General features: G+C 38.9%; 1 protein-coding gene across 6 annotated transcripts in view; it reads left to right on the forward strand.

Moving 5' to 3' along the window:
• Positions 1-14,188, forward strand: part of ARFGEF1 (ARF guanine nucleotide exchange factor 1) — a 104,538-nt gene that overhangs the window by 73,369 nt on the left and 16,981 nt on the right. For all 6 annotated transcript variants that reach the window (XM_074146186.1, XM_074146188.1, XM_074146187.1 and 3 more), the window contains exons 20-30: positions 241-369; positions 3,472-3,630; positions 4,505-4,655; positions 6,624-6,714; positions 7,681-7,721; positions 7,816-7,985; positions 8,638-8,789; positions 8,952-9,124; positions 10,161-10,321; positions 10,992-11,122; positions 12,497-12,626. In XM_074146186.1, the coding sequence (XP_074002287.1) occupies positions 241-369; positions 3,472-3,630; positions 4,505-4,655; positions 6,624-6,714; positions 7,681-7,721; positions 7,816-7,985; positions 8,638-8,789; positions 8,952-9,124; positions 10,161-10,321; positions 10,992-11,122; positions 12,497-12,626 (1,488 nt within the window). The remainder of the gene's footprint in view (positions 1-240; positions 370-3,471; positions 3,631-4,504; positions 4,656-6,623; positions 6,715-7,680; positions 7,722-7,815; positions 7,986-8,637; positions 8,790-8,951; positions 9,125-10,160; positions 10,322-10,991; positions 11,123-12,496; positions 12,627-14,188) is intronic.

The following is a 14,188-nucleotide window of genomic DNA, read 5'->3' on the forward strand; positions in this document are numbered from 1 at the left end:
GTTGGTTGCTGAGGGACAAGGATAGTGCATCTGAGGGAAGCGTCATATAATATACGTTACTTCTGTCCTGTTCTATGTCTCACGTCTATTCTATTCCATTTTCTTTTTGGCAAAAGGCAACTTCATGGTTAATGATGTGAGTTAAGGATGGAATTTACGCTTCAGCAAGATGTCGAGACTATAACATTCCCTTCAAGTACTAAGGTTGCTAATATAACTTTTATTTTGCATACATTCCAGTTGGCATGGACACCTTTTCTGGCTGCGTTCAGTGTGGGTCTACAGGACTGCGATGACACAGAAGTTGCCTCTCTTTGTTTGGAGGGTATACGATGTGCGATCAGGATTGCTTGCATTTTCAACATTCAGGTAAAAAAATTAAGATTGAGACAGTACTTTGATCTATTTACCAACAAAATGTTAGTGGGGTTCTAAGAGTCCTTGTTGCTGAAGCCACGCACTGCAATACCTAGAGGCTGCTCGCTTCTGAAATTACTACTTGATCTCATATTTGACTGGAATTTTTTTAATTAAAGTGACCTTTATTTTTCCTGATGTTTTGTGGTAAGTGCTGCCATTCCTATATTCAGAATTTTTGTTTCCCCATGAGTTGACTACTTTTATGTCAAAGTACTTTCTTTCTAGCTTTGTTCCAAAGCTGTTTAGCTTTGTTGTGATGTTTTATAAAATGAGTCTTTCTGTCCTGTTTCATAAGTAAAATAGTATCTCTATGAACTGTGCTTTTTAAATACTGTTCTCAAATTCAGAGAGATTATACTAATCTGAGACTTCTGGAATTGGGTACCATTTGAACAGTTATGGCACTGGAAATGTCATTCCTGATGTAATGCACGAATGTATCCTGCATTAAGCGCAATGCCAAGGATTCCAGACTCTCTGGCTCCAGAGGGTAATTCCGATTAAACTTGGCCGCTTTTTTCATTATTTTTTTTCCCATTTTAAAATCATCAGCAGTGAGCGTACTATTATGTTATTGTAGACTTATTAGTTAACAAATGGAGTACTGGTCTGCTGTAAGTCCATTAAAGATAGCTGATATTGCGTTATTTCACGCGTACATAGAAAACATTTAAAAAAACCCCCAAAACCAACAAAAACCACCAACACTCAAAAAAACCCAACAACTTTCTAAGACTGACTTTAAGTAAAAACTATTGAACTATGATATGATAGTGAATGCTTTGCTTCTCTCTCCCCTTGCACCTTGTATTTAGCAAATTAGATAACTTTTTATCACTAACGTGGAAAGGCACATTGGGATCTCTCATACAGCTGCTTAAAAAAGCCCGTTTGAGATCATGTAAGGTTTTCTTCCTCTGTCTTTCCACTTCATTTTCCCCCACCCTGAACTGAACAGACTTAAATTTGGTTACCAAAGCCTTCCCTGGAGCCTGCAGCTGCTCAATGAAATTCACATTCCTGTTATTTTTGTTTCTAAGCTGGGAAAGTGGAACTGGTACAAATATCAGTGTCAGCAGCTGCAGAAGTTACTCCCAGTCCCGCAGTGGTCTGCCTTGGGTGGGGAGGGCAAGGACACCTTTGCTCTAAGATTCCCCACCCTCCAAGAACGTACCAGAATCGATCGTACCCTTCCATTGGCTTGGGACAAACGCGATTGAACGTTTCAAAAACACTTCTCATTTGGTGAAACTTACACACTTGGTTTTGTGTTTTCAATATAAGCGATATTTCTTCTTGGTTTCCTCTGGGAATTCTGGTTGGTTGGTATCATTAAAAACAATACTGGTTTGTTGATGATTTGAGTACGTTGCAGGATGATTCCGTTGCACGAGGTCCTGATCAGATGGCAGCCTTGTCTGACTTCTGACAAATACTGGAGGTTTGAAGGAGACTGGCAAATCTGTGCCTGAGCTGACTCAGGGATCAAAACCTGTGGAAAGCAGGTTTTTCCTCTCGTGCTTAACTGGTGCCAACAACTTTCCTACGTCATTGAATAAAGATACAGAAATTCAGATTGGTGTCTAAGAACAATTAAGATCAGTTTACACACCTTGAAAGATAATAGCGGGAGCTGGAGGCTTTTAGTTTTAAGAAAATTCTTAAAGTACACAATGTAGTTTAAGCTATGCATATTCACCTCTAAAACCTCAATTAAAGATTCTAGTTTTAGTTATTTATGCTTTTAATCTTAGACTGTCACACAGTCTGGCTTTTGTCTTCAAGTATCTGGGACAAGACTCATTGTTTAGTTGTCTTTCTCCTACTTTGATGGCTTAGAGAAAGGGGCAGAGGGGGAATATCTGTATGGAACAGAGAGGGAAGGTGGGAGTGAAAACATTCTCCTTTTACAGAAGGTACGTAGTCTGTAGACTCTAAAGCTTCTTTGCTTAGTACTCTTTCCATGAAATTTCCATTTTTCTGTGCTTATACATCATTTGCTGTGCCTTTGCCAGTGGTGGTAGTTGGGTTTGAACATGGGAGCTGTGCTATGTGTCTCTGTGAGAATCTGTCCCTTCTATCATTGCCCACTGTTGTGGCATTCGTGTTTTTTCCATTAAACAGACCTTCTTCCTGGGATTTTTTTGAAATATTTTATGTTTAGTTTTATTAGGTGCTCAGTGATTACTTTTTTTAATTTGAAAATAGTCTTAAACATCCAAACAGTTAAGTATATTTCACAGTTGTCATTTGTTTCTCTGATGTGCAACCATTTCACTTTATGGCCTTCAGATCACACGTAACAGGAGAGTAAAATGCACTTGTGGGCTCACCTGTAATCACCTTTTTACCGCTGTAATCAGTTCATATGAGATCTGAGGAGTTTCCTTTGGTGTTTATAGATACCCCATACATAAAAATCAGGTACCTACATGTGGAACATGCTTTTTTGTAAGACTGATTTAATCTGCCTAGATTATAGGTCACCTTCTCTTTACCCACCCATGACAGTCTCACCTCACAAGCTGCTGAGGTGCTCCAAACAGCGTAGATTAAATCAAATATGTTTCGAGCAGCTTTATAGAATCGGCAAAACATGCTTTTTAGATATATTATTTAGGTTCCGTTGCCAAAAATGTCCTACAACTTGAGAGTCTGCTAAAGCAACGTTTTCAGAGTAGGTCCAGGTGTATAGTACAGGAGTATTAAAAGTTTACCTTAGAAGCCACATTTCTTCTGAAACAGCATCTTGTTTCCCAAAAAAGCACCCCAAAAAGACCAAACTCAGAAAGCTGAGAACAACCTATGTGTTCTGTGCTGTCAGACGTTACCCTTCGTGTTCCTGAACAGAGGGCACCTGATTTTATCCCACAGCTTCCTATAGAAGAACATGAGTTATTTTCTCTATGTAGAATGCTTTGGAAATTCAGTTCTAGGAAGAGAAAGGTAAATGATACAGTTGCTGGAATCACACAGGTTGTATGTACTAAGAACAAGAAGCTGAGAAAGTACTTACAAGACAATTTATATTTTTTTTTCTCCTGTTTATAGCTTGAAAGAGATGCCTATGTCCAAGCGTTGGCAAGATTTACGTTACTTACAGTGAGTTCTGGTATTACTGAAATGAAGCAGAAGAATATCGACACAATTAAAACTCTCATCACAGTGGCTCATACAGATGGAAACTATTTAGGAAATTCCTGGCATGAGGTACAAGAGTCATTTGTACTTAAACTGTAAGAAAGCGCTTGTACTGATTTCTAACACAGTTATGTACTTGTTTGTGCATAAATGCAGTGGCTTTCAGAGAAGTGCTAAGTATATACTTTTGTACATACGTTATGTAGAATTGTGTCCAGTTCTGGGCTCCCCAATTCAAGAAGGACAGGGAACTGCTGGAGATGGTACAGGAAAGGGCTACAAAGATCGTGATGAGGGGCCTGGAGCATCTCCCTTATGAGGAGAGGCTGAGGGACTTGGGTCTTTTTAGTCTGGAGAAGAGAAGACTGAGGGGGGATCTGATCAACACCTGTAAATACTTAAAGGGTGGGTGTCAGGAGGATGGGGCCAGTCTTTTTTCAGTGGTGCCCAGTGACAGGACAAGAGGTAACGGGCACAAACTTGAACACAGGAAGTTCCATCTCAACATGAGGAGGAACTTCTTTCCTGTGAGGGTGGCAGAGCCCTGGAAGAGGCTGCCCAGAGAGGTGGTGGAGTCTCCTCCTCTGGAGACATTCCAAACCCGCCTGGACACATTCCTGTGGGACCTGCTCTGGGTGGACCTGCTTTGGCAGGGGGTTGGACTAGATGATCTCCAGAGGTCCCTTCCAACTTCATGTGATTCTGTGATTGCACATTATGCAGCCAAACTACCAAAACGTCCATGTGAGAAATAAAATTGTGAGACTAATCCAATAGTATTTAAATTAATATTAATTTTAGACAGAAGAACAGAAATACTTGTTTGCCCTTGAGTGTTTAGAATTTTTTCTTCAAAAAATCTGCCTCAAGATTTTTATTTATTTACTTTTACTATTTCAAGCTGTTTTTTGTTGATAAACGACTTCTTTATTCTCTGGAATAGATTCTGAAATGCATCAGTCAGCTTGAACTGGCACAGTTAATAGGAACTGGAGTAAAACCTCGCTACATCTCAGGGACAGTGCGTGGCAGGGAAGGTTCTTTTACTGGAACAAAAGACCAGGCACCCGATGAATTTGCGGGGCTGGGACTGGGTAAGTAATGCAAATACGAAGTATTTCATTTAACTGGCTTTGTTCAGACAAATGCTACAGTTTGTCCTTTGTTCTCATTATTGTTGATTGTGAGGTTTGGAGAAGAGACCATGAAGTAGTCTTTGTGAAACTTAGGTTTGGGTAGACCTGTTCCTATTTCTGGAATATTTGTTTGGCTCTGTTAAGTATTATTAAGTGATTGCTATTATTAAGTGTTGTTTAAGTATTGTTGCTAGGATGGGACAGTGGGAAATAGAAGAAAATGTTACATTATTCATTTCTGTTAAAATATAGCTGCCGGAGTAAGAATGGGTTGCTGATGGTAGGGCCAGATTTAATAATAGTGCAATGTTAGTCCATCAAGTGTTTTACCAAACAGGCAACTTAGTATGTGTAGCTTAAACATTCTGTTATGAAACTTTGTGAGAAATATGCAGTATTCAAACCAAGTGGGAGGTTAGTTTAGCTTAAATTCTGAAATTCTGTTTCTTCCTCTTTTGGTTACTTCGGCACTGAGTAAGTGCCTTTTTCAGTTGGCCTGAGAGCCAAAATTTACTCCATAAATCATAGAACCATAGAATGGTTTGGGTTGGAAGGGACCTTAAAGATCACCGAGTTCCAGCCCCCCTGCCATGGGCAGGGACACCTCCCACCAGACCAGGTTGCTCAAAGCCCCATCCAGCCTGGCCTTGAACCCCTCCAGGGATGGGGCAGCCACAGCTTCTCTGGGCAACCTGTTCCAGTGTCTCACCACCCTCACAGGAAAGAATTTCTTCCTGAGATCTAATCTAAATCACCCTAATCATCTAAATGAGATGTTGTTGTCTGTCCTCCTAGAAATGTTTATCAGTCTAACCTTAAGTTATCTTTAAAAAGTTGATTTTCTTTTTATTTTTTAACAGAGTTAAAGACCTGCAGGTGTAGGGTATTAGGAAACTATGGGAGCATCAAGGAAGTTATAAAACTCCATTTGACTGTTAGAAAGTTTCAATTTTATTATGATGCTCAGTATCTCCTGCCTTTTGAACAAACTCACCCACAGCCGTGCAAGCTTTGTGTTCCCTCAGTTTTTCATGTAACAAGTTGGGGGGGAAGTAATGATTATTTTACTAGTTTCCCTGATTTTAACCTTCAACTAGTCCTGATCGTCTGGCTTTGTGTTCTGTTCAGAGAGTTTTTCTGATTCTGGAGTCATTCCTTTTCTTTCCTTTGGCTCCCCTTTCCCTGCCTCTCTGTGCTCCCCTCCCCGTGCCAAGAGCTGCTGAAGGGAAACCTTACGCCTGGAAATTAATGTCTCTGCCAGCATCTCATACACTGAGCTTCTGCCTGCCCTTCTAATGTGCCTCCTCCGGTTTAGTGTTCCCCGATGACCCATCCAACTTTGCTATTTCCAAATGCTGGCAGTTTCTCTACGCTGAAGTGACTGGCCTTTAAAAATGTTTAAGTCCTAATAGCTCAAGAATGTAAACTGCAGTCAAGTGTCTCTAAATCATACTCGCTAGTTCTTGGTGTAAATCCAGCTCATAAAGACTTTTTTCCCTTCGGTCAACTACATTTCGAAGGAAAATAGTCTGTGCCCAAATGAATAAAATGGTTCTATTTGAATTGAATTTCTGGAATGTTTGTTACAGTACACATATGGAAACTTAACCATTTTCATATTATTTCTTTTAATAATATCACTTCAGTCTTGTAGGAAAATGCCTAACTCCAAGGAATTTGGTTTTCATGCATTTTAGGGGCTGTTAGAACACAGTCATTTTCTCAGCTGTTTTATTTTTTTCACTCTTCTCCACAAATGCTGTGTTGCAGGTACTTTAACTTTCTTTCTGTGAGAAAGAAATTAATCTGGGAGATTAATTAAAAATATATTTAATTATACTGGTAGTGGCACGATTTCTCTCCCTTTTTCTTCCCGGTGCTTTCTGTGTTATCTCTTACCCGTTTTTCCAATTTTGTTTACTGCAGTCGGTGGAAATGTGGATTGGAAGCAGATCGCAAGTATCCAGGAATCCATTGGTGAAACCAGCTCCCAAAGCGTTGTCGTTGCTGTAGACAGGTATTGTATTAAATTTGCTGTTGCCACCCCAAGCTTTTTAAGCAATATTTTAATACCCTGTGCTAATAATAGGACGTTATTAGTTTACTTCTATTTGGAAAAAACCTGCATAAATATTACCATATTAAAAGTGGGTTTTGGTTTTGTGGGGTTTTTTTCCTTTTTTTGTGGAGCAGAAGTATTTTTGCAAGAGGGAACAGAGCAAAGGTTAGGCAAGAAGCCTTTTTATTGATGTAAAATTATGACAGGAGAGTTGCAGAATGAAGGCTGCTGTACCGTCCGATGAATCTTGATTTGCTATCTATAGTAACATACGGCAAATCTCATTTTGCCTTAGTACAGGGAGCATTATTGACAGACCCTTTTTTCTCCTCAATGTAATTACTGGCTCCCTGATTTCCTCTAGGTTACGTAGGTGTTGTCTGAATTTACCAAAATTATTATTCCAGTCTTCCTTTCTATGAATTATATTTATCATAACTGGATTTGATCAGGCATGATACATATCATAAACATTCCCTGTTTATATGGTAAAGTACTGATCAGACTGGGGCGTCTGATGGATCTTGCTCTCTCAGCGTATAAGAAGTCAGAAAACATCATTTTCTTAACACTTGTTAGAATAGGCAATCGCAGAGGGGTATCATTTGGAAGGCTTACAAGCGTTGCTGTGATTGAGTACGTTGATTCATCAGTCCCTGTCAATGAGTGGATAGTATTAGAAATGGTGCCCACCTCCCAGCCTCCACGCGTGCTTATGGGGGTTATTTTTAAATATTAGAAATAATTGAAATATTTCTGATTTTCTTTTCAAAGCTCAGTATTTTTCCACAATTACTAATTGTTTTTTAGTAAATAAAAGGTAGTCAGGGGGTGTCTATATTTTTTTTTTTTTTTTTAAATCTTGAATACATGTTAGATACTTTTTTACAAAATTATAACAATGTCTTAAACCGCACTTTACAGAATATTTACGGGATCTACAAGGTTGGATGGAAACGCTATTGGTAGGTTTTATCTTTTTCTTTTTTTTTTTCTTTGTCTTAAACAAAGACAACTTTGTCTTAAAATATTGCATTAAAATCTGCGATCGTTTAACAGTGGATTTCGTTCGCTGGCTTTGTGCTGTGTCTATGGATGAGCTGCTGTCTGCTACCCACCCCCGGATGTTTAGCCTGCAGAAGATAGTAGAGATTTCTTACTACAACATGGGCCGGATAAGGCTGCAGTGGTCTAGAATCTGGGAAGTTATTGGAGATCATTTTAATAAGGTATCCCTCTTAATGAAATTATTGTACTGTATGCTCCTTGCGTTATCCTTGCATTATTGACACACATAAATTTAGACATTTGTTGGAAAAACATGTGCTTATCTGAATTGTGTTGGTTTTTTCTGTCCTTCTGTATAAGTAGCTTAAAACACCACAAAAATTTTAAAGCTGGAAAGGCCTGTGAGAAGGCGGAGAGACACAATATAATAAATGTAAAAGCAGGAGTACACCTAAAGTTATTTATCGTTACCTGCATCTAGAACTGGCTGCCTTTAGTTATGTGTTTTAATTTGGGGGGGTGTTCTGTGAAGCTGGGGATAAGACATTGTTTTCTGTTCCAAGTCTAAATGGACTATTTATACGGGGAACGTTTGACGTGCCTTTTTAATACAGCTTGTTGAAGTCTTTCTAGACAGCTTGCTTAGTTTTAGGAAGTTTTAAATGCTAGAATATATAATGTAGAAAATAGATGGAATTGGTTAGGGATTATTGAACTGCATTAACGATGTGGTTTAGGGAATTGGCTACTGTTTAATTTTGTTAATTTTCCAGTACTGCTTACTTCTCTGTTAGCAAAGGTAAAAGCAACTTGGGCTGAATCTGTAAGAATTCTGATGCAAGCTTACTACTCATTTCTGTTCTGCTTTATCAGGTTGGCTGCAATCCCAATGAGGATGTAGCTATTTTTGCAGTAGACTCCTTAAGGCAATTATCAATGAAGTTCTTGGAAAAAGGAGAACTTGCTAATTTTCGATTCCAGAAGGACTTCCTAAGACCATTTGAACATATCATGAAGAGAAACAGGTAATAACATAAAATTAACGGAATTGCCTGGGGTCATAAGCACCAACTTTGGCATTTAATATTACAGATCGCTTTTGTAAAATCAGTTGCTGGAGAATTATACTCATTCTAATTGATTATGTAATTCAGTTTAAACAATTATTGTTTATTATCTTAACTTAGGTCCCCTACTATTCGAGACATGGTTGTACGGTGTATTGCACAGATGGTGAATTCCCAGGCTGCCAACATTCGTTCCGGCTGGAAAAACATTTTTTCTGTGTTTCATCTGGCAGCCTCGGATCAGGATGAAAGTATTGTGGAGCTCGCGTTCCAGACCACAGGACACATCGTCAGTGAGTATTGAGGATATTCAGACGTCGTCAAAGTGTGTGTGACTCCAGAGACTTGAGAAGCTTTGTTTATCTTTACCGCCTGCACAGTAAAGCCCGCTGCGTGCTTTAGAACCAGCGTTTTACACTTTTCAAGCAATCCTCTGGGAAAATACTTACGAAAATAATTCAATAAGATTACAGTTATCTGTCCTCCTTTCTGCCTTTTCCAAAAAAAATACAAAAATCTGTTTGTAGCATTCTATAGTAAAGCAAGTCAAGCCTTAGGTAATTTTACTTAATCTGTACATTTTCATTTTAAGTGAAGAATTTTATTATTTTTTTTTTCCGCAGAAAAAAAAAGAAAAAAAAAAAGTAGTCATTTTACTATTGTGTTGTTTGCTTATCTTTTTCCTTGTTTCTGAATTGTGCTTGTCTGTGTCCCTGTTTAGGACAAAGTGCTGAGCTAGGTGGCACTATGATATTTTTATATTTTCTTTTCCTCCCTTCTTCCCATTCTAATCTAGATCTCAGGCTTTAAGTGCCATAAGGGATCTCTTTATTCTGTCTCAACCTCTGCAAGTTCCTAGAACTTTTTCAGCATTGATGAAGAATGTGTTGGGTTTTTTTTCCTCAAAAGTGACTATTTAAAATCAAGGCAACAGGACCATATTGCTGAGGGAAGTCCTTTGATGGATGTAACCCCATGCTTTATGTTGCCCTCTTAAGCTCTGATCACACAGACCTGTGTTAAGCATTAAGCCTGTTTCTCTGTTCTTAACCGTTAAATTTCCCTCCTTTAGACTAGGTACTACCTTGGTTTATTTTAGACAGTTATTTACTGTCAAAATAGAAAATGTCCTCTAGGTGGTGGGGTGTTTTTGGGGTGAGCATTCATCTTTTAGTTTTTATTGCTACTCAGGCATTTGACAGCACCAATCAATGAACCAGTCTGTCATGACTTCTGTTACGATCACTTCATATTAGAATTAATAGATTTTAAAGCATGACACTTTTTTTTTTTTTTTCCCTCTTCTTCTTTTCACGCTTTTTCTCCCAGCAATTGTGTTTGAAAAGCACTTCCCAGCAACCATAGATTCTTTCCAGGATGCCGTAAAGTGCTTGTCTGAATTTGCCTGCAATGCAGCATTCCCGGATACCAGTATGGAAGCCATCCGCCTCATTCGCCACTGTGCAAAATACGTGTCTGATAGACCTCAGGTATAGTCTGTATTAACCAAATTGTAAGTGCTTTAATCAACAGAGCTTTTATACAGAAGAAAATACTCGCGCTAACCTTATTGGTTTCCCTTCAAGTTTCAGGCATTAATGAGAAATGTGCTTTGCTCAGAAGTAATAGGAGTATAACATGCCACGGGCTTTGAAAGTATCAGCAATTCATTTTTTTCATTTTTTTCTTTTGCTCCCCACCATCCATCCCCATCCACCCAGTTCAGCTGGTGGCCAGCTTTCCTGAGAGCTGCTGGAAATCAGCGTATCTCAGGATCTGCTCTCTACTGAGAAACGTTGTGAAGAACAGATAATGGCATGAGCAAAAATGCTTGATGTCCTCAAAACGTTATAGTAGGTCCTCACTGACAGTGCTGACTCTATAAATAGGGATTAAGAGACTCAGACTGAACTGCAAGTAAAAAGTGACGCTTGAATGTAACATCTCGTTTATTTTTTAGTTTATTTTTCATAATATACTGAGCATTACTTTGAAAAACATTTCACCTTCTCAGTGTTATTATTTCGATTGCCAGCTCACCTGAGGCATCAGGTTGTAAATACTAGTACAGCAGAGATTGTTATTTACGGTCCAAACTGTGTTTTATTTTGAAGAAAATTACTCTTACGACTCCGTATAACCCTGTGTTTTCTTCTAAAGGCATTCAAGGAATACACAAGTGATGATATGAATGTAGCTCCCGAAGACAGAGTGTGGGTACGAGGATGGTTCCCAATTCTCTTTGAGTTGTCCTGTATCATCAATAGATGCAAATTAGATGTAAGAACCAGGTAACAATCAGTATTTGTAATTCAAATTTTAAAAGGCTTACTTTACGCTTTTAAAATACCAGCAACTTTGTTAGTAAACATAACCATCTGAAAATGACTTGCGCATTTAATTGAGGTGATATCGCTATGGGAACACCAGACTTTTTAAAAACGCCTTTTAAATGGGATGTAGAAATTAAGTCTCTGTTCTTTACATATGAAATGTCTATCTTCCATTATAAATCATGGAGTTACGTGGTTGTGATTGCTTTATGTTAAATAGATAAGTATTACATTTTGTGAAATACCCAAATAGGGCCTGTTTAGGATGAGTAGCCATGAAATCACAAAGATAAGAACTATTTAAGTAGTTCATTTGGAAATAAACTAAAGCTTAAGAAAATTAAAATACAGTAAGTGTTTAAAATTAAAATATAGTGTTTTCCATTTGTTATAGAACCTGTAAACTATTTAAAATGGCTCAACTCAGCTTCCAGTCAGATGCGATGGAGGCAGTTTATGCACAGAACACAGTAAAATGTAAAAGTCGACTTTCCTGACATAAAACAAGCAAACATCATTTTAACGTAGAAGGTCAACCCCCCCCCTTTTTTTTTTAAATAAGGTATTACTTTGGATTAATAGCTTTGTGTCACATTTCCATTTTTGCTCTGTTTAAAACAAATGTAGAATGTTCTGTGCAATGAGTAGGTTTTGTTTTAGTGGACTCCCAACAGCAAAATTCTGTTAGAGTCTTTTTCTTGTTTTAATTAAAATTCCTGACCTGCCTTTCTGTGTCTTGGCCATCATACTTACTTTGAGGATTTTAAAACTGGTTTTGTACCATGACTGGTTGAGGATTGCAGAAACAGTTGAAAAAGCAAAGCTGTACTAGGATTTCATGTAAATCCTGCTTTTTTTTTTTCCTTCAATATGGCTTTCCTCGTATAAAGTGTATTCTGTTGCAGTTCTGATGCTAAATTCTGATGCAAATTGTTTTAAATTTACACATCTACACGTGAGCAGTGCATGTGTACTCCCTTTATAGCTGGTGAAGATTAATACTTGTTTCCAGACCTCTGTATTTCTCACCTGGAAATCCTTGTTCCTTTATTTTTGTGGTCCTTTCTAAAGAAGTTATTTTCCTCTTTTAATTTGAAATCACCACAGTTTTCAAAAGTGTTTCTGGCTTATTGCCTGTGACTTCTAAGTGCTTTTTAACCAAGCTGGTTTTCGACTTAATTTTGGTGTACTAATGTGACTGACCCACGTCAGATCAATGTATAATGTTCTCAACAGTATTTGAGTTTGTTATTGCTGTTGCAGTTGGACATATTTGGTCTAGTGCACGTCTTTTTCTAACTCTTAATGTGTGGTGTTTTTTCTTCATTTCAGGGGCTTAACGGTAATGTTTGAAATAATGAAGACCTACGGCCATACTTATGAAAAACACTGGTGGCAAGATTTGTTTCGGATTGTCTTCAGGATATTTGACAACATGAAGCTGCCAGAACAGCAGACTGAGGTGAGAAGCGGGGGGGAAGAGAGTTTACCTGAGATGGATAGTTACAGTAGAAAACCTGATTAGCAATATAGTTTATCAAGTCATGTAAGGCAAACCTCAAAATAATGAGGTTAAAAAGAGCTGGGACTCTTTAGCCTGGAGAAGAGAAGGCTGAGGGGAGACCTTATCTATGTTTACAAGTACCTAAAGGGTGGGTTGAAGGATGATGGAGCCGGACTCTTTTCAGTGGTTTCCAGTGATAGGACAAGGGGCAACGGGCACAAGCTGGAACATAGGAAGTTCCATTCAAATATGAGGAAGAATGTCTTTAGGGTGAGGGTGCCAGAGCCCTGGAACAGGATGCCCAGGGAGGTCATGGAGTCCCCTTCTCTGGAGATTTTCAAGACCCGCCTTGAAGCAGTCCTGAGTGATGTGCTCTGGGCAATCCTGCTTCAGCAGGGGAGTTGGACTAGATGATCTCTAGAGGTCCCTTCCAACTCCAACAATTCCATGATTCCGTGAAGCTGGTGAAGAGCCTGGAGAATAAATCTTACGAAGAGCGATTGAAGGAGCTGGGACTGTTTAGTTTGAGGAAGAGGAGGCTGAGGGGAGACCTCATCACTCTCTACACCTACTTGAAAGGACATTGTAGAGGAGTTGGTGCTGGTCTCTTCTCACAGGTAATTAGCAATAGGACAAGGGGGAATGGCTTCAAGCTGCACCAGGGTAGGTTTAGACTGAACATTAGGAAAAAATTCTTCACAGAAAGAGTGATCAGACACTGGAACAGGCTGCCCAGGGAGGTGGTTGAGTCACCATCCCTGGATGTGTTTAAGAGCCGTTTAGATGTGGTGTTGGGGGATATGGTGTAGGGGAGAACTTTGTAGAGTAGGGTGGATGGTTGGACTCAATGATCCCAAGGGTCTCTTCCAACCTGAATGATTCTATGATTCTAAACCTCAACACGCTCCATAGAATGAGGCTTGTAATCAGCAGTGAAGCCACAACTAAAGGAAATAAGTTCTCCTAGTTAAAAACTTGTTGATCACTAGGAAAGAAACCCCAAAAACTAAACCACAAACAAAAGACAACCTTAAAAACCAGTGTTGTGGTTTCACTGCAGCCTTTTGACCAGCCAAACAGGTTTTGACCTGCCAAACCAGGTACTGTCCTGACAAGGAAGTGAAAGAGAAATGGGTTTACTAATGTAAATTAGGTGTAAATTATTAATATTAGGAGTTTGATCAAAATTGTCAACTGCTGGGGAGGCTCTGTCTGACTATTTGTAGGAGGACATGTCTCGCTTTCTAAATTTTTATTCCCTGGAAAATATTTGGAAGAAACACAGAAAACTTAGCTTGTTGTTAAACTATTGAGGTGGGGTTAGACGCTAAGTTTCGTGTCAAACTCGGTGTTCCGTGATGGTAAGTCCTTGTCAGTCCTATAATCTGGTCTCCAGGAACAGTTTGTCTGTTTCTGTAGTGTTTTTTTTAAACCTCCTGGTTAGTAAAGCAAAAGTTGGGGCTCCAAGTTTCGGGGGTTTCGAGATAGAGAAAGGAATTGCATGTCACTATAAAGGAATT

This window comes from Numenius arquata, chromosome 4, assembly GCF_964106895.1.
Source record: "Numenius arquata chromosome 4, bNumArq3.hap1.1, whole genome shotgun sequence".
Lineage (NCBI taxonomy): Eukaryota > Metazoa > Chordata > Aves > Charadriiformes > Scolopacidae > Numenius > Numenius arquata.